The 20936-nt window shown below is 39.6% G+C and overlaps 1 protein-coding gene across 38 annotated transcripts in view; it reads right to left on the reverse strand.

The window, feature by feature from the left end:
- Positions 1–20936, reverse strand: part of LOC110961245 (uncharacterized) — a 557011-nt gene that overhangs the window by 148993 nt on the left and 387082 nt on the right. For 26 of the 38 annotated variants that reach the window (XR_007947017.1, XR_007947016.1, XR_007947015.1 and 23 more), the window contains one exon: positions 19430–19533. The exons of the other annotated variants lie outside the window; for them this stretch is intronic. Coding sequence is in view for 2 of the 26 variants with exons in the window: in XM_051959633.1 (XP_051815593.1) it covers positions 19430–19533 (104 nt within the window). In the remaining 24 variants the exon portion in view is untranslated. The remainder of the gene's footprint in view (positions 1–19429; positions 19534–20936) is intronic. 38 annotated transcript variants of the gene reach the window in all.

Below are 20936 nucleotides of genomic sequence, written 5' to 3' on the forward strand. Positions count from 1 at the left end.
CTGATTATGACAACTGAACTTTTTTTTTTTTTTAACCTGAATCTACCTATTTGCAGTGTGACATGTTGAATTGCTACTAAAAAAAATGTGTAGCAGTACTCTTGACACTGATCTTTCACAGTGTGCTGGGTTTGGATCTCAAGACAACACACTGCAGAGTTAGTTTTTTTGGCCACTTTTATTACTGAACTCAGTAACACCAAATAACTGGACTCAGTTACATTAGGATACACAAGGATGAGAGTTAATTTTTCACACAACTTAGATCTACTGTAAGTGTAGGTAATCCAGTTTGTTTCCCCAGAATTACATTCCTTTACAACTAAGTTGTATTCTCATTCACATTTTGAAAGAAACATAATTTCTTATTGAAATAAATACATTCTCAACTGTGACACAGTAGGAATTGTTTCAAGTTGGAACAAGCCACAAGGGTCACAAAAGTAGGTAGGAGAGAATGGAGGCATAACTTGTGATGAGATTCTCACCGAGGCGATCATGTTCACATCCCGTATGACAACATTGAACTTAAGTTTATATTCATTTGTTGTGTACTGATGATTTTAGCACACCGTAGTGGCATCAAAAGTACTTGGCTAGGTTTAGGAAAATATAATGGATTGGATGAATATAACTAATCATCATGTTTTAAGCTTCTCCTCCACTTTGGAAGATATCATGGTAATGAGTCCTACACTTTCTAATATGTGACTGATTTGCTGAAAAGAACCAGCATTAAGGCAGTAAAATACGGCAAAAGCCAAAGATAGGTTGATGGATATCAGATCTGGGATATGCTTAACAAATCTAGGCTGGTGGAAATCACAGTCTCTGAATGTGATTGAGATGTTGTGTCGGAAGTTAAATTTTGGACGACAGGCTTGCTTTACCTTATTCTACTGTGAGGTCTCAAGGACTGTAATGATGATAGGAAGATGTGTCTACTAATTAAAGGCAGTCTATATAGTCTTTGTTGGAATGTAACAGAATCCCAAACTCACTGATGACTGTGTGTGATCATATTCAATCCGATCATATTCAAAATCTCAGTACTTTCTTGTATTTTAAATGTATTGTATTTCCTATATTCTTTCCTAGCCTTTTTTACAACTTCCATATATTTGAGCAACTGCTACAAAATAAATAAATAAATCCCTGCAGGGGATTGTTAAAGTTGTTATGAATATGTTACTGTATGGTTTCTTCCTCTGTCTTTTTCTTTTGTGCCTTCTCCACTTGTTGCTGTCTCCCCTGTTGCATCCTGCATTCTGTCGATCTTCACTTGTAGAAGCCACAGAAGTCTGAATATGGTTTGAAGCTAGTTAAAACTTTTTAAATGCTATTTTAAACCAAAACCAATGAATTCAACAGTTAACATCATGCCCAAATAACAACATTGAGCTCCCATCAGTTGGACAGTTTGCTTATTTATTTTTTTAAAGATGCCAAATGTCTTCATGAACGTGGCCCCTGCAGTGTTTCCAATTACCTGCTCACTTTGGCTCGCAGGGGGCATTTGTAATGCATAGCATGGGTGTTACTCTGGTAGTCAGAAAGTGATTGTGCTAATATGGAGATTCAAGGTTCCAGCAGAAAAGAAAGAAAAAAAAACAAAAGGTAGCAATTTTTACAGCTGTTATTTATTCATTATGTATGGAGGTCTGTGATAGACTGGCCTTCTGCTCTGGAGGTATCCTGATTCTTGCTTAATGTCAGTTGGGATAGACTCCAATCTGTGAAACCATCTTTTGGATTTTGTTTGGTGTCATCTCAGTGTCATTGAAAACAAGGGTCACTTTAGTGTTTGCAATAATCTTGATACAGTATATATATATATATATTCTTTTACCAAAACTGGACAATTTGAAAGCAAACGCTGATTATGCTGGTCAAAGATTATGCCCTAAGCTGTACCTAAACACAGAACATAAAACAACACAGCCAGCTGCAGGTTCTTTCTTTAACTTAAGAGGAAACCAGAGGCCGAGAGAGACAAAGTGGGAAAGAGCTACACAAAAAGAGAAAGTCGGTGACCTGTCATGTTTTAACGATCCCTTTGCTGCTCACACACACACACACACACACACACACACACACACACACACACACACACACACACACACACACACACACACACACATGCACACGCACACAGGGGCAGAGCGTGCACGTTAATCTGAACTGATTGCATGTCCACTTACATAAATTATGGACTGTGGTGGATGCATTATTTACTCAGTAGAATTAAAAAAGCATGCCAGGTTGCCATCACAACATCACGACACACACACACACGCACGCACGCACACACGCACACGCACACGCACACACACACACACACACACACACACACACATACGTGCACACAAACAAGGAGACTTAGCAGGAATATAGTTTGAACAGAAAAAGGCACTAAAATAAGCAGTTAGCCTGTATACACCCCGTCCTTCTTTGGCTTTGTTGTGTTTTATTTTTTATTCACTCCCCCTCTCCCATTTCCCTTCTTTCCTCTATCATTCTGTCCTGCTTTCCTTTCGCTCCTTCTTCTCTTCTTCCTTTGTCTCCCTCTGCACATACTTGCATCCATCCACTCACTTTCTATCCATCATCCTTTCTGTTCCTTTTCTGTGCTTCATTCTGTAATTTTTCATTAATTATTTCAGCCCTTTTTTCTTTCTATTATTTTCTCTCTACACTCTACAGTTTGTTCTTTCTTTTCCTCGTTTCTCTTCCTGTAGTACATCATTCATTCATTTTCCTCATACTGTCTTTTTTCTCCTTTCCTTTCTTTCCCTCCACTCCTAGCCTCCCTGCCATTTTTACCTTCCCTGTGTCACACCCTCTGTCCATTCTTCCCTTTTTCCCTCTCACTGCTTTACATTTCTGTTATCCATTTATTAAACAATTCAGCCTGCATTAGTTTCTCTCCTCCATCCTTTCGTTCTTACCTACAATCATTTACTCTTCCTCTCCCTGCTTCTTTGCTTAATCTCCTTCCCTAAGGTTACTCCATCAGTTTCACCCCCACTTCTTTGTTTTCTTTCCTTCACTTCTTCTTCCCAGTATCCTCTCTTTCCACACTGTCCTAATCAGGCTTAATCCCATTCCGCTATTCATTCTACTCTCCACTCTGCTCTGTGGCCCACACTATCTCCACTATTTCCATCATCTATCCTTTCTTTCCTTCCTCCACTGATCACAGAATTCTCCTCATTCACAGTTAGAAAGCTCCCCTCTCTCCCTCTCTGTCTTTCCCTTTGCTCTGTTTATGTCCCTCTCTGCATTTTACATCAGATGAGATGTGACCTGAAGGGAGGCCAGAAAACAGTGAGACTAGACTGCAACAATATTTTGACAGGACACATTCGTAGAATACCTGGAGGGATGGTAAAATCCAGAGGAAAGGAAAGAGATACTGACCTGCTGATGAAGGAGATATACATGTAGAATATATTCAGCATGAAACACTGCAAACAGGTGGACACTCATAGTGTATTATAAAGCATATAGTGTGGTCACAAAATAGAATTGAGAAGCCAATATTAGACCATTTTGTTGTAGTATTTCATACTATTGTAGGTATTTTTTATTTAGTTGTATTTTGATATACAGGTTTATCTTGGTAAGCTAGCCAAGCCATATATAGAATAAATGAAGGTACTTGCAAACTGAGGAAAATATAGTTGGAATTGTCATTATTTTCTGACATATTTTCATCATTTCATGTCTTGCTTTGGTTGATTAAAGAAATAGAATAGTGTCTCCACAGTTGGTATTTCGAGTCACATGATGCTTACCAGCCCAGGTTGGGTCAAAACATCGACTGTGTTCCAAATCACATGCTTCGTCTTTTTATTTTAATTAAAAACTAAAGCTGCTCTCACAAAGTGTGCATTGTTTGATGCAACATGTATACAACTGGGTAATACTACTTGGTCATAATAGCATATCTTAAACTGTGATGGTGCACTATGTGGTGAGGGTAGCTAGAGAATTTAAATGTGATGTCAAGGGGTCCTGACAAAGCTGCAAGTTGAAATGAGATGAGAGTGAGACTGGGCTCCATTGACTACTTTATGAAATATGATATACTATTATCACTTCAAATCAAACTGTACCAAAAACGTGTAATAAATATGTTAATTCATATGTGAGAAGGGAAAGCAAAAAGTTGGAGAAGGGCTACAGTATGCATCTTCTATGGGCCCCAAAATACAAAGTCTCATAAGGCCTAACAACGACTTTTAGCTAATGTATCAGCTGAGCCACTACTATTGCAATGAATGATCCACCATCTTGGTACCCAGTTCTATTAATATGCCCTGTTTGACATTAATTCATTGGGTTTATAGCTTTATTTTGGTGATCCTGTTTGTCTTTACATTTCTGTGAAGCTGCACTTTAGAAAGCAATGTTACAGAACTTTCTTGCACTACAGTCACAAATAGTCAACTTAACAGCAAGCATTACCAAACTCCTTCTTTGATGTTTTCTAAGCAATTTAATGGAGTCAAAAAAGTAATAGCAATAGAATAATACTGTAGTCCCAGCATGCATACACCATCTTGGAGTTTGTTTGATGTAAATTGCATCAATCAAAAGATTATCAGACTGTGGCCTATTTCTCATTAATGTGACAATAATGGCTGTTAAGCAAAATTTAACCTTTGTGATGAAAAGTCACACACAAGTAAATATGTATGGAGAGAATTTTGTTTCTTAAGTCATATTGACTTAACTTCAATCAAAACTAATATTTTTTGCTTGCAAGTTCAAAAGTTTTGCTTGTAAATTCAAAAGTTTTGCTTGTGAATTCTCAAGTTTTGCTTGCAAGCTCAAAAGTTTTGGTTGCAAATTCTAAAGTTTTGCTTGCGAATCATACTGAACCAAATGGGCGGGGCCAACGCTGGTGGAAGAGACAAGAGTTCCTATTGGTCGGTTTGACCTTGCTCCACAGCCAGTCATCGTGGCTCCACTCTGTGCTGTTGCATTTTGTTAAGCGGCCCAGCAAAATCTGACTCCCCCTACAACTTCTCTCCTGTAATAACTGCATACTTGATACTTCACACAGCAGCAGCAGAGGTGCAGATGTTGTAGCTGAGAAAGTTTGGAGGTTGTCACCTCTTGCATTCCCAAATAGTAGGGGAGTCCGATTTTGTTAAGTCACCCAATAAAAATCTGACTCCAGATTTTAATTCATATCATACAATCTGCACAGTTAACTCAGCCTGCATATTTCTGTTAAAGTCCTAGTTTTGAAATAGTCTCTCTGTTCTTAATCTGCAATACTGTGATCATTTAGCCCCTTATTTTATTATTCTGTTCTTACAGACTGTAATTTACTAGGTTTTTTTCTTTTTATAAAAACTTGTGATTTGGTGTTTTAGCTGTTGTACCAAATAATTTCCCAGGTATGGGAAAAATAAAGAATTTCAATTCTATTATATTGTTAACTGGCCCAATAAAAATAACAATAATAACAAATGACTTTATACTTAAAAACTATACTTATATTAAAGACTTTATACATAAATAACTGACATATTTTGATGCCATATCTTGCATTCTTAGGAGAGTCCGATTTTAAATAAGGAGATATAAAGTTTTCTCAGTGAACAATTATTTTATTGACACGTGCAGAACACTGATGGAATATGAACAATATTTGGCGATTACACCCTGTCCTGTCCTGATGTCCTCATAGGAGTGAAGCTGAGAGTAGCGTAGGATCTCCCCCGATGCCATTTAGGGTGCGCACATACGGATGAGAAGAGGAGGAGAAACATGTCACCTAATCATATTTAACAGGAAAACATGTCTGCAGTTCGGTACTTAATCACATTTAACTCGAAAACCTGTAGAAAACAACAGCAAAAACAGTAAACGTACAACAGAAAACCCATCAAGTGGCCACAGAGTGAAACGTAAGTCGCGTGCGTTCACGCGAAGGGGGAATCAGATTTTTCCGGAGAGTGTAAAAATTCTTACCCCAGTAGGTCAACTCGTTCCGAAATCGCGCGATAGCTCGCGCCAAAACACCGGTTTTTGCGATTTCGCAAGCTATCACGTGATTTCGGAAGGAGATTTGCTTTCTAGCGTCCTGAAATTTGGATACAGACCACAACAAACAGCGATTGCCAGGTAATGTGGAGGTTTTCGTTTACTTCTCATCTCTAGTATGTTGTGGGACACTCATTGAGACTATCTGAGCCGGTCAGTGTGGGGAAAAAAGCACGTTAGGGCGGACTTTGACGCAGGGGGCAAGTTGCCCCATGCTTTTCGCTAGCTGAGGTGCTAAGCTGCCTGCCTGGCTAAATACTGGAGCTATGTCGAAAATTCATTTCTCCATCACTCACATGTATGAAATGACAAATGAAAACAGACCCCAGGTTGAAAAAAACCGAAGTTCCCCTTTAAGGGAAAAGTATTTCTGAAAGAACTTGAGGAAAGTTTCACAATGCATGGGATCTCTGCACGCCGCATCGAATTCGCATCAACGCACTGATTAATTAATGCCGACAATTATTTGATTTGATTTAATGCAATTTTTTTTATTATTTATTATTATTGTAAAGGACTGATATTGTTGTTTATTTTGAGGTTTCACTGTTTATTGTTCAGTTTGAGATTTACCTAATGTCAGTGAACATGCTATGTTTAGTTTGTGCACCTCTGACTAGCTCAGAGTCAGCAGTAGTGTGCCTGTACAGTGAGAGAGCTGGGAACAGTGGCAACTTCTATAGGGTTTGTGTAATTATTTTGGTGTTGGCTATGGTCTACAGTAGCCTGTGTGAAGGTTCAGTAAATGACCAGAGAATGATATGAAGTCTCACTCATTCATCACAGAAGGTTCACTACATTGTTACTGTTGAAGTCAGTTACTTTCCGGCTCTGAATACACATACAGACAAATCATGGATCACAGGAGGTCTGAATGTTGATTAGTACTTGGGATGGGCATTATCACAAACTAAAGGTGGAGGGAGGCTTTGGCAGACTGGTTGGATGGGAGAGGTAGAGATAAACTTAAACAAGACAAGCGAATAAATGCCACAGCGAAATAGTTAGCTATAGACTGCGGGTCAGTTAGTCTCATGGAAGATGTTGATCTGAGGAACGTTCTTTGAACTGCAGGATTGACGGAACATATGAGCCTCAATCTGCATCACTGGAAGGTTTTTTTGTGTGACGACATAAACCGGGACGCAGCGGTCATGGGTTTGAGTCCAACCCATGGCCATTTGCTCTTCTCTCTACATTTCCTGTCACTCTCCACTGTCCTATTAAAGCCTAAAAAGGCCACAAAAGAAATACAAACATGGACCTCACAGACTAAAAAGTCTTCTGCACAGTCAGTCCCAGCTGTGCACTGTTTTACTTCATTCTAACAGGAACAGCTGCTACTGTACACAGAGTGTTTGTGCTGCTCCCTGATAAAAGAAAATGTCTTTGCTGGTATCTGTTCAGAGAAAAAACAAGAATACAGATGAATAAATGTTAGCTTGCTGTTGCTGGAAAGGTTCCCGTTATAATGTTATGATGGTGGCTCTGGACTCTGAGGGTAACTTGTGTATCTATAACAAACCAGATAAAACGTTAATGCCCTAGAAGTGACAAATAACTTTGGTTTGATTTGATTTGAGTGCATTAATGTTTAAGTTGAGATCTACAAGAAATATGTTAACTGCTGGGCTGCACAGTGGTATAGTGGTTAGCACTTTAGCCTCGCAGCAAGAAGATCCCTGGTTCACGTCCTGGCTTTCCTGGGATCTTTGTGCATGAAGTTTGCATGTTCTCCCTGTGCATACTTGTGTTTTCTCTGGGTACTTTGGCTTCCTCCCACAGTCCAAAAATATGCTGAGGTTAACTAACAATCCAAAATTGTCCATAGGTCTGACAGCGAGTGGGATTGTTTGTCTGTATACGTAGCCCTGCGACGGACTAGCAACCTGTCCAGGGTGTCCCCTGCCTTCGCCCGAGTCAGCTGGGATAGACTTCAGCCCCCCTGTGACCCTATTGAGGATTAAGCGTTGTATAGAGAATGGATGGATGGATGTTTACTGCTACTGTGTAAAGGGAACACTGCTGTTGAAGTTTCAAGTTTGTTTAAAGTGTTTTCAAACCAATTGTGATAGCATTTTTTTCATAAAACAGTATTTTTAAAATAAAAGTGTAGAATACACTACTTTTCAATTCATTATTGTATTTTTTGCAAAAAAACCCCAAGAAAATCTTGTAATTGTGATCAAAAATTTTACTGCACTAATATATATATATATATATATATATATATATACACACACACACAAAGAAGCAATTGACTCCCTGCCTTTAGGCTTATATTATCTCCACTGTGGCTTTTACATTTTGAACACACTGAGCCAAGCATATTAGAGCCAATTCACAGCATTCATGTCTTTCCTCTTTTTTTCTCCCTTGAAGTCAGCAGTAAAGCTCAAATTAGTATGCAAAGTGTCATAGTGGGGTGGCTCCTTACAGCAAAACATCCCAAGCTTTGCTGAAACTTTTGGACACCAAGTGCTGCCTCCAGAGCCAAGTGAGAGGGCGTCTGAAACAGACAGAGACAGAACTAAACAGAGCATATTACTAGAAAGGAAAAAGTATGGTTTTCCCCACTCACTCCCATCCAGCACCTGCAATCTTGGCTACAACGACTTAGCACCTAAATATAGAGCATGCTGGCTATTCATGTAGTGTTATTGCAACACTAATGCGCACAATCGCGGATTTTGGAGGGCTAGCCGGCCTTATAGCACGGCCGCCGGCTCCTGAATATGCATGGTGCCGAGCAGGGAGAAGAGAGCGCCAGGCGAGACACAGAGGATTTGATGTTCAATAAAAGAGAAAGCCTTTGACATGGAATACGAGCGGGGCCCAGCCTCAATATAAAAGAACCAGGAGGGGAATTAGATGGATGGAGAATTCCTTCAGAAGTACAGACAGAGGAGAGACAGAAAAGAGTGTTATGAGAAAAGGAAAGGGGATATTTGAGTGTTTCTGAGTGTGTATGTGTGTGTGTCTGCTCAAGTACATGAGCCAGTGACAGAAAAGCAAGCAGCCACACACACACACACACACACACACACACATTTTTTTTTATTTAAAGTGGAGATATTCCTCTCTGCGCCCTCTTTGACAGAGTTTGGATAATACAAACCTATGATACATCATAAGCAAGTCATTGAAAAGTCTCACTGCAGCTGCTCTTCTCCAACTCTTTAAAAGCACCACAGCTCCAACTCCCAGCTCTCACACGCCTCCCACCAACTTTCTCCAAGCTTTATGTGGCTTTTAAAGATTACCTTTAAAATCATTGAGTCACTTAACAGGCTTTTCAAATTAGACAGGGCCTACGGGTCAGGCTCATTACACATGCCATTAGCAACCATGCACTAATGCTGTACAAGGAAATAGTTGTTCAAGGGCCACTAAGTGATCATGGGTAATCCTCATGAAGATGAATGCTAACTAAATGGCCCAAATGAGACATTTCCTCATCCTAGTGATGTTAAAAGTAAAGACTTTTGTTTTGGAGGAGGCGATACATGTTGCAAGTTAACACTGACAAATTAAATTAAAACATACATGTGCACGTATATGACAGAGGGACTTTCAGGGAAAACCTCTCTATGTGTCTTCATGCACTCCAGTTTTATTTGAGGGAGCTAGAAAAATATTATAATATAATTCTTAAACTGAAAAACACATTGGGTGGATGAAGACCTAAAAAATCAATGAACAGATCAGTAACACAGTTGATATTGAATCTTCCCAACTTTACCTATATCACTTTTCATAAATATGTCATTAAAGAAACTGGGAAAATAATTTTTGACCCTGTGTGCTAACTTTATGTTTTTAAGATTAAAATGTGCTTGTAATGATGTGGCTGCATGTATGTCTCACAGTAACCTACCTTAGTGTTAGCTTATGTCAAACTAGATGCTTGCAAGAAAGATACTTTGATAACAGCCAGAGAAATTCTGGATTTCACTTGTCCCATAGTCAGTGTACATTGTAATCTTCATGGATTAACACAAGGTATACAGGACTATTTGTGAACAATGCTGTTTGTATCAGATGCTTGCTGATACGGATTTATATCACAAACCTTTGTAGCTCAGGTACTGATTTCTTCAAATCACAGACCAACTCTTCGTTACAGTTTCTCATAAAGAAAGATGGTGGATAGAGGAAAACACAGCAAACCAGAGGGAAAAAGACAGAAAGCACTGGAAATTCTGTGGACTATGAAAACGAGTGTGTTTACACAGCCCGATCTCACGAGGATTCGTGAAACTGTTACGTAAATTTTTGTTTCGGTTTCGTGCGCACCAACACGATTTCGTCATGTTTTTCGTGCCGCTCACCACGAAATGCGCACCAATGTATTTTAAACAGCGGACTTTTCGTGCCACCCAGAACGTATTTCAAACGAATGTGTGTATTATATTTTTAATGTAAAACCATGGCGAATCCAACGCTATATTTTGCATGACATCGTCCCTAACCATAACCCTAACCATAACCCGGTGGTACACTTACCAATTTGCATAGGAATTTAAAGAATGTCCGGCGGCCGGCGGCCGCAAACGCGATCACACAAGCAGTATACGCCGATGGACAGCTTAGATCGTCATGAATCCGCTGGTATAAACCACTTTCAGCTGTGATTACCACAGCGGGTTTCGTTGTGAGCAACACGAAAAACATTTCGTGGTGAGCGGCACGAAAAACATGACGAAATCGTGTTGGTGCGCACGAAAAAGAAACAAAAAATTTACGTAACAGTTTCACGAATCCCCGTGAGACCGTGTTGGTTTACATGGACATGGCTACCCAAAGTTGGTAGCTGGAATACTTAAAGAAAATTGAATATAGTTGTAAGTGAATGTCTTATCTAACTGAAACAATGCAGCAGGTAAGGTATTCTGATGCATCAAAGACACTCAATTTCAGATTGGATAAAAACAAAGCTAAAAATACTACATTGAAATGGGAGCGAAGACAAATTAATTGTGTAGTAGCCTGTTTTAACTATGCACAGCTAGCATGGTGCAATCAGTAACTGGGATATGAGTATTTGCTATACATACAAGATTTTGTGGTGTTGAGCGTAGACTTCATGGACCCAATATAGTCAGTATAGTACTTACAAGACATAGAGGATACATCATCTCATTGAGTGAGTAGAGCAAAGTACCATAATATACCACATCAACCACACTAGGGCCTACAACAAATTTGTATCATTAAGGGCAAAATGAGTTTTGCTTGAAATGGTTTGTTTTAGTTGACATTATGTATTTTTGTGGAAGACAATGGTCGCAGAATCTGAAATATGAACTCCTCCACACGTAGTAAACTGAAAGAGGAACAATGTAGTTGATACTGGGCAGTGCAATCTGTATTGAGTTCCTGTTTCTTGATCATCTATGTACATCAGACAGTTTGTTATAGATGACAAGGTCCAAATTGTTATGGTGAGAATAACGACTACAGCATCATTATACACAGGTACACTGATGGGTAAAATCATATCCAAAAACACAAAGATAGAAAAAAAACCCTGCAGCAGCACATTGAAATGGGGGATAAAGGTTCCTGTTAGGATGAGATTGTCACTGAATACACAAAATGCATGAGTTGATGCAGGAACAGCATTGACATTCACGCTCAGATTTACATACATACTGTATAATGCCCAGTCACGGATGCAGAAAGCGGGACTTCTACACAGGCCTGTTGGGGATGCCACGCATGTGCTTTGGTTGGAGCAAGTTCCATATTATGTGTGTTTTCCATTGCAATTAAGGCTTTGGCCTGATCCCTTCTGACACGGTAATTGTTATTTCAAACGCAGATTAATAAATCATGGACATCTAGTTAAGAATTAAAATAGGTCTTCACCACTGCTGCAGCCTGGGCTAACCTCCACAGCCCTGCACAAGCACGCACGCACGCACGCACGCACGCACGCACGCACGCACGCACGCACACACACACGCACACACAAACTGCTTCCCTGCATGTTCTCATACGCACACATATACAAACATATTATATACTGTACATGCTACACACAATCTGACTTCATACACATTTACAGTACACATATAGGGACATAACATATATGCACACATATACAAACGTTCATTTTCATTCATGAAATGTAAATTTGTGAGTAGGAGTATCAGTGTTTTTGAACTAAAATGATGCACCATGTTGAACAGCATGTTTTCATTCCAATTCTTTTGTGCTTGTTGATCATTTCTGATCATTTCAAAATGAGAAACATGTTTACCTCACTTAAATTACAAAAAAAAAAAAAAAAAAATCTACATGATGGCATCATCTTTGAATGACATGTCAGACAACAGAATACATAAACTCTGGGCAAAATTACATTGACCATGCGGACGAATAACAACTTTGGTGATGCTGAAATGAAAAAGGTGCAGCAAAACATATGGAAGGAGGAGGTCATGGAATAGGTGAATATTATTCAGTCCATACAGAAAAGCATTTAAGAAGTAAAAAAATAAAAAAGGAAACTGGTTTGATTTGAAACAGTGCAGCAAAAAATTGCGCAGCTGTCAACCAAAGTGGCATTAAGGCCTCATGGGGAGACCAGTAAACAGCTGAAGTGCACATCAGTGCCATGTCACTGAAGAAGTGGAGGCACTGGATTTGTTCTAAATGGACATAGCAACATCATGGCTGAAAATGTTGACCAGCTGATGGGCACGGAGGCAGAAGGAAAAGACCTCATAGGGTGTCCAGGAGGTAAATGCAAAAGGCTTATAAAAAAGCATTTTAGTCTCTCACGTTATCTCTTCATTCAGCAGAGCAAAATAATGTCTATTAGTCAATACTCACAACAGCATCTGAAGAGTACAGAGCTCTAAAGATACACATAATGGTCTGAAATCTGAATTTTACAGATGAGTGTTTTGCTGGGAATCAGATGAAGAAGGCAGAAGCACAAGTAATGTCTACAGCAGGAATAATGCAGTATGCAGTTCAGACAGCACACTAGAAAAAAATGAATGATTTATTTCAGAATGATATTCATTTAAGTTTGTTGGCGAATCTGCTCAAGTGATGCTCTTGAACAATCAGAGAAAGCATGACACACTCCATCCCTGAGGTCATGAGGCCTCTGTAACAGATTTATGACACTTTTAAATAACCACAGTATAAACAATGAACACAAGGAAGCCAAATATAAAGAGGCCATATTATACAAAGTACAATTTTTCATCGCTTTGCTACGGAGCCCCCGAGGGGACATCCTTCCTGTTTGTGTTATATCCCTTCCTGTTGTACTTTTTCTCCTCCGCGTTTGTATTTTATTCCTTCGCGTTTGTGTTTTTTTCCTTCGCGTTGTACTTTCTCTCCTCCGCGTTTGTGTTTTATCCCTCCGCGTTTATTTTTTAAGGAACACTTTTGTCATTTTTGCCCTCCGCCTTTATTTTTTAAGGAACACTTTTGTCATTTTTGCTGTTGACAAGTTGCTTTTCAAAGACGGAGTTCGCGTTCAAAGTCGAACTCCGCGTTCAAAGTCGAACTCCGCGTTTAAAAACGAACTCCGCGTTCAAAGTCGAACTCCATCTTGGGCCCGAGCAGTGTCACTCAGTCAGTCTGTTGAGCGTGCAGCAGGGGAGTCAGAGGACGGATTCCTAGGGTACTACTTCCTGTCCAAACTTAGTTTGGAGGTTTGCTTTGCCTGGCACACCGGCTGATCATCACCTTGGGACATTACACGCCAAACGGTAAATAATTATTTTAATGAATACCACTGTGCTTCGTCTATTGTTCTGAACTCTGCTGATCTCAAGTCACATTAGCCCTTTCTGTATTTATCGCAGTTGGACTGCTTCGGTTTGCACGCTGGCATGAAGCTAAAAGGAGCGCTCGTTTTTGTTCAGTGGGACTGCGCGCGGGACGGTGCGCTTTTTATACATTCAGAGAAACAGTCGCGGTTTGGTCAGTAGAAACGTTGACAAAAACAAGCGCTCCTTTTAGCTTCATGCCAGCGTGCAAACCGAAGCAGTCCAACTGTGATAAATACAGAAAGGGCTAATGTGACTTGAGATCAGCAGAGTTCAGAACAATAGACGAAGCACAGTGGTATTCATTAAAATAATTATTTACCGTTTGGCGTGTAATGTCCCAAGGTGATGATCAGCCGGTGTGCCAGGCAAAGCAAACTTCCAAACTAAGTTTGGACAGGAAGTAGTACCCTAGGAATCCGTCCTCTGACTCCCCTGCTGCACGCTCAACAGACTGACTGAGTGACAGTGCTCGGGCCCAAGACGGAGTTCGACTTTGAACGCGGAGTTCGTTTTTAAACGCGGAGTTCGACTTTGAACGCGGAGTTCGACTTTGAACGCGAACTCCGTCTTTGAAAAACAACTTGTCAACAGCAAAAATGGCAAAAGTGTTCCTTAAAAAATAAAGGCGGAGGGCAAAAATGACAAAAGTGTTCCTTAAAAAATAAACGCGGAGGGCAAAAATGACAAAAGTGTTCCTTAAAAAATAAACACGGAGGGATAAAACACAAACGTGGAGGAGAGAAAGTACAACGCGAAGGAAAAAAACACAAACGCGAAGGAATAAAATACAAACGCGGAGGAGAAAAAGTACAACAGGAAGGATGTCCCCTAGGGGGCTCCGTACTTTGCAACATAAATGTGTCCCTATGAGTTTACAGTCCCACAAGATATGAAAAAAAGCCTACCACCTTGTTTCTCAAGTTCCTCCATCAATTTGAGTTGTTCAGGTTTGCAACCTGTTGTCTTTTGTCACAACAAGATAGTTACTCCCCCAGCTGAATCCTCCCTCTCTTCCTCTGGACTCCTCTCTGCAACTCACTGAACAGAATAGACTGAAGAGACTGGAATGAAAAGGGGCTTGTGACCAGGATTGAATCTGAGTGCCCCTACACTGTGGAGGAGAGATCTGGTTCCATTTTATCCACTTTCTGCATACATTTGCATATTTAAAAGACTGCTGTTTTTGTTTATTTATTTATTTATTTTCCCTCAGAAATCGCTGCAACTTCTTAACACTTTGACCTTACAGTCACAAACAGATATGAGATGTGTTGCATGCCAAGGCAAACATGTTGCTGTGAAACATGTTTGTTATTTAATACATTAATTGGACTAATGAGGAGGAAACTCAGCCTCTTTGTGAACATGATATTTCACCATAGAAACTTCCTACTTACACCACAGGTATCCCATTGGCTGTGATTGAATATGTGCATATTAATCAAGTAAAAGTGGTGTTTTGTAAACTTTGCATAAGCCTTGATGACAAACCTTTAGCACAGTGAATGTAGATTTTCCTTTTATCTCTGAGATTATGGAAGAACAAAAGAAAATAAAGAAATATTAGAGTTTTAAGCTCAACTTTTGAGCTACCCACTGGTCAATGTTTGATAAATTATTAATTTAGAATTTTTATCTGTCTCACACAATTCAAATTTCCTATGCTCCATAACTCATGTTTTATTCAATTCTGTCACTTTTGTTCATGGAATTGTATGTTTGATGTGCTGCATGGCAAATACAAGTCTAAATATTTGCGATGCACAGAATTTGTTGTATTGTGTTTTCCCCACTTATTGAAATAGGAATGTCTTTAAATAGCTAAAACTTTGCAAGATGCACAGAAATCTGGACTTACAGAGGAGTGCGGATAAGGGAGAGAACTGACGGCCCTACAAGTGTGTTTCCTACAATAATACAAACAGACAGTGTAGACACACAGTTTCTGTATATAAACATGCAAATGCATATACGGTCTACACACAAACACTGTGTGCACTACACAAACACAAAATGTAAACATCCTATAGTCATAAGCAAATATATCATCAGTACATACATACATCATCTGCGCAAGTATGCACTTTCATGCACACACACCTTCAGATTGCATTGTGGTACTGTTGACAATAGAACACACAATGCATCAAAATAAATAAGAGCTGAAGGGAGAGAAAGGAGAGAAACAAGCATGAGAATCTGCATAATAAATGCAAGAAACATGTAAAGACTCAGCTACATCTCTGACCCTCCATCTCTGTTTCCACCATCTTCCTCCTTTCTTATCCCACAACCTCCCTATCACAGCCTCTAACTTGTGCTTCTTTTCCTCCTCCACCTCATTTTATCTCTTCCTCCTAAATGTCCCCTGCCTCTCTTGTCCATCTCTCCCTCCTTCATTCAGTCCTCCCATGAACTTTCATTCTCTTCCTCTAAGCCTTTATCTCTCTCTCTCCGTTCTTTGTACATGTGAAGATCGGGAGACTTCTGGCCCAATACAAAATTTATGCTGAATAATGTGTGTGGTGGCCACATCTTATGCTGTCTTCTCAGTGCTGTCCCTCCAAAAACAGAATCTCACAAACACAGAGTCTTCTGTGGTCGTCACAGAGCACTTTAACTATCACTGTGGATTAGCCTGAGACCTGTAATGCACCTTTAAGTACACCAGGGCCTTTTTAAACCACAACACTATATGCACGCACACATCACACATGGACAAGCTTAAAATACACATTACACACAGAGACAGTGGGTTTGATGCCAAACTATGTCTAGCATTATATACACAGAGAGCTGTACAATGAAGGCAAGTATATACATTTCGATACACATATTGGCAATGATTCATACTCTTGAACTATTTGTATCTATCACAAAGCTACAACACACATAAATATGAACATTCACAAGAGCATAAATAAATACACAACTTCATACTACCACAGATTTTTTTTTTAAATAGCTCTCTTTTTCTCTCGACTTGGACTCAGGTTTCCAAGGCAGCAACTTGGGGGATTAGAGGTAGGAGGAGGTGATGTAGATGGATGGACAGGGGAAAGCAGCAAAGACTCTCAAGTGCACTTCACACGTGCTGTACTCACTTTTAGATTGGACTCAGTACAGAAAAGTGTAGATGATGTAACACAGTTCTTTCCTTCCCAATCTGAACCATATAAAAATGCGGTCACTGGATACAATGAAATTCAGAGTAGTTCTTGAAGCCATGTTTCTCAGAAACACATAATACAACAGTCCAAGGCTGTAAGTCTATTGGTTATACAGTCCAGTAATTTCACATCGTCAGTGATGGTGGAAGAGAGATCCAGCTCATGTCTCCCTTTTTCCTGTCTGGACCAGATTCGTTTCCTTCATCGCTTCATTATTTCTCTGCATCTGCATCATCTGCATGGCCTCAGATTTCTCTCTTTGAGGTAGAGGTTCACCCCTTTCAAAGTTTTTTGACAGTTAAGTTCCAGAAAAAGAGCTTTGGCTAATGATTCTCTAGTTTTAAGTGATCAAGAAAAATACTGACTGCACAATGTTATCCGAAAAACTCAGGACCTTGGTCATTTGTGAGTTACAGTCGAGATGTTTATGACAAGTTAGAGAATAGTATTTATACATTTACATATTGTGATTATGCTGTACGAGAAGAGATGAAGAGGTAAAATGCTTCATGAATGTATCAGAAAAAGTTGGAGATTTGGGTTTTACTTAATATCAGTTAATTTTTCAAGATTCAAGTTTTGAATCCAGGATAATAATTTGGATTGCTATAGTTTATAGATTTCACAGTTCATAGTTAAGAAACACTGAAACATCTCAAAGATGGCATTACTTGATCTCATAAGAAAAATTTTGAAAGTTTCCAGGAGAACACAACAGTTAGATTGTGTGACGATGTCCTGGGATGTCTTCAAGAACTCCAGTTGACCCCATTAAAAAGTTTGCTTGAATGTGCTTGTACATGCATATGTGGTGTGCATGAATGTGTTGCCTGCGGAGAGTGTTGGGGTGGATCAAAAGGGCTTTGAAATGTGTTTTGGCTGGCCATGACAGATCAGTGGGCGACAATCCGCAAAGTGGCCCCTGAGAACCCCCTGTGGATGACCCCACATCTAGACTGAATGCAACCCCCTAATCCAGTGTGTCACCTCACACACCCGAGCCCTTCACCTCCCGATGGAGAGATGAATCAAAGAGAAAAGGCCTCTCGCTGCCCTCACTCCCTGAGAAAATACAGCAGTGGAGAGATGACCTTATAAGAGGGAGCAGATGAGATCAGATGGTGAGATGACAGGTCAGAGAAGTGGAGGAGGTAAAAGTAAAAAAAAAAATGGGCGGAGAGAGAAAGAGACAGATTAAGAGAAGGAAAGAAGTGGGGCAGAGAAGAGGCAGTGATGGCAAACAGTGAGTGCAGAGTGTTGTAGTGTGGAGAGCGGGCACTGAGAAGGATTAAGTGGTCATGCCGGGCTCCGTGTGTGCGTGTGCGTGTGTGTGTGTGTGTGTGTGTGTGTGTGTTAAGAGATAGAGTGGCTATATCAGGGTTATTCTGATGTCATCAAACAGTTCATGCGCTCTGCAGGAGCTGACCGTAGACAACTAAAGGCACTCAAATACAGATTTGTATTTGCATATTTCAACTAAGTTCATGCAATCAATTCCAAACTGAGAACTGTCAAACACTGACTTTTAACTGCACTTAGCAAAATGCTACCCTTACCCAATTTTACTACATAAAATCAGGCTAATCACAAAGTAAATCTCTGAATAATAACCTACACTTTAGCCCCTGGTCAAAGACTCTTCTTTGAACTGAAGTGGATTTATTTGTATGCGCAATCTACTCTACTGCAAAAACACACAAGCAACTCCCTTTTCCTTGACATTTCCCCCAGCTCTATTTGGAGATTGCCAAGGCATTAACAGGTAAAAAATCTTCTCGGCATTCCCTTAAATTTTTTAAAACTTTTTAAAACTGCCAGAACAAGGTGTCCAGAAGGCCTCCTGATCAGATGTTCACACTGCCTCAACCAATTCAATTCAATGTCAAGGGGAAACCCTTTGACTGAACTCTTTCCTGATATCTGCACTCCTTGCCCTGTCCCTATTGGTTAGTCAAACTACCAGGGTAACAAACTACATGGGTAACAATTGCTCCAAATTAAATCCCCATATAGATCATTTAATAGTTTTTGTTACATTCCATAGTCAAAGTAAAATGTTGCAAATCACTGCTGAAAAATAAACAAGGACATTTCATGAAACAACAATACTGTGTTCAAGATTGCGTTTCGTCAGAAAGAGAACCAGAGAAAGATCAGAACTGGGGTTAAGATAAGTATGGAATGATTATAGTTTAAAGACATAAAATTTAATTTAAATTTGAAAATAAGTGTAAGTCTTTGTTGACACAATATTCACTTAGGAAGGTCATTGTGGGGGGCACAGTGACCTGCCTAAGTGAACATTGTGGCTCTATATTATCACCTGACTTCCTTTATTGCTCCCAAAACCATTTCACTCAAAGCTCATAATCACAGATAACAGCTGAATGGTAGACTCACTGGAAAATGAAGAGCTCTGACTTCATATACAAGTGTCTCTTCACCATGACAGTTACAGCCAGCACTGTTCCTTCTCCTTCCTCCCATACAGATGACATAACAACCTATACAAAAAAACAAAAAAACAAAAAACAAACTCTCTGTACTCTTTGCTCTGTCCATAGCAATAATCTGATTTGTCTTTGAAAAACACATACAATACAGGTTTGTGACTATACCCTCCAATATGACCCATAGGATTCAGGAGTAACAGCATGCCAGAGGGTAGCAACAGTTAAATTGATACATTGCTGTTTAAAGATAAATAACACATCCTTTAATGGTAAAAGATGTCATTCTGCGCCATTCTAACACTTAACAGAATTCACCGTTTTATAAGAAATTAAGAATATATTGGCATTTAATCGGCAAAACTCCGGCCAATGATGATTATTTTAAAAAGGGCTATAATCTGCTGATTTAATCGGCCGACTGATAAATTAGTTGGGCGCTACTGTCTACTATCTTCCATGTGGAGTTGATTGGTTTTGCCACTACCAGATCCACTGCCCATGACAGCATGTGTGACAGCAAGTCTACTTGGAAAAAGTGCCTGAAATGCGTTGCCAGAGACGTTTCTGGGATTTTGAGTCATTCGGCACTGCAGATGCGTTAATTGCGTTAAGATTTTTTAATCAGATTAATCATGATGATGGATTCATCTGTGTTAACGCATTCATTTTGACAGCCCTAGTTACTATACAAACCTGAGCATAGCTACAAAGCATAGCGTTGACTATTGGTCTATCCCAGCCTCCTCACCATCTTGACTTTATGGTTCCACAAAAATGTCACCTGTCTTCCCCCTTCAATGTCACATTTTTGGGGTATTTTTTTCCTAATAGAAGGGCAGCCTCCTGAATATAGGTAACAGTTGATTGCAATCCATTTAATGAAGCGCTTTGTCCACGTTTGCATTCCTCTGCCACTATGACAGTTACAAAAATATCTGCACTGTACTGCACTATACTTTGAACAGGATCCCAGGCCACTTAACCCTCCACAGCGTACCCCACAATAAATCATTGAGGGGCGATTGGAGTAGGTTTGTGTAATGGTGGCTACAACCTCCCAATCCTCCCAATTTTTATTAATTGTTATTTTTTTATTTTCTGAGGACGAAAAGTGAGTATCAATCTTCTCTTCATCAGCAGTGACATCTTACTGGCCCAAACAATCACATATGGATAAAAAGTGTTTCTCTGATGTGCTTTGACACCTTGTTGAGAACAGTTGAGAGTTTTTGTGACACGTTCAGCTTGAAAGCTGCCACAGAACTGAACTGAGCTCACTGAGTAATCAGCTTAGAGAATTAAATTAAATAATGTTTGTATATATATATACTGCTCAAAATAATTAAAGGAACACTTTGAAAATACATCATATTTCAATACGGGGAAAAACAAACTGGATCTTAGCATTGATATGGACTGTATAATGTGTTAGCAATGAAAAGTGCCACATTGTT

This window comes from Acanthochromis polyacanthus, chromosome 15, assembly GCF_021347895.1.
Source record: "Acanthochromis polyacanthus isolate Apoly-LR-REF ecotype Palm Island chromosome 15, KAUST_Apoly_ChrSc, whole genome shotgun sequence".
NCBI classification, from domain to species: Eukaryota; Metazoa; Chordata; class Actinopteri; family Pomacentridae; genus Acanthochromis; species Acanthochromis polyacanthus.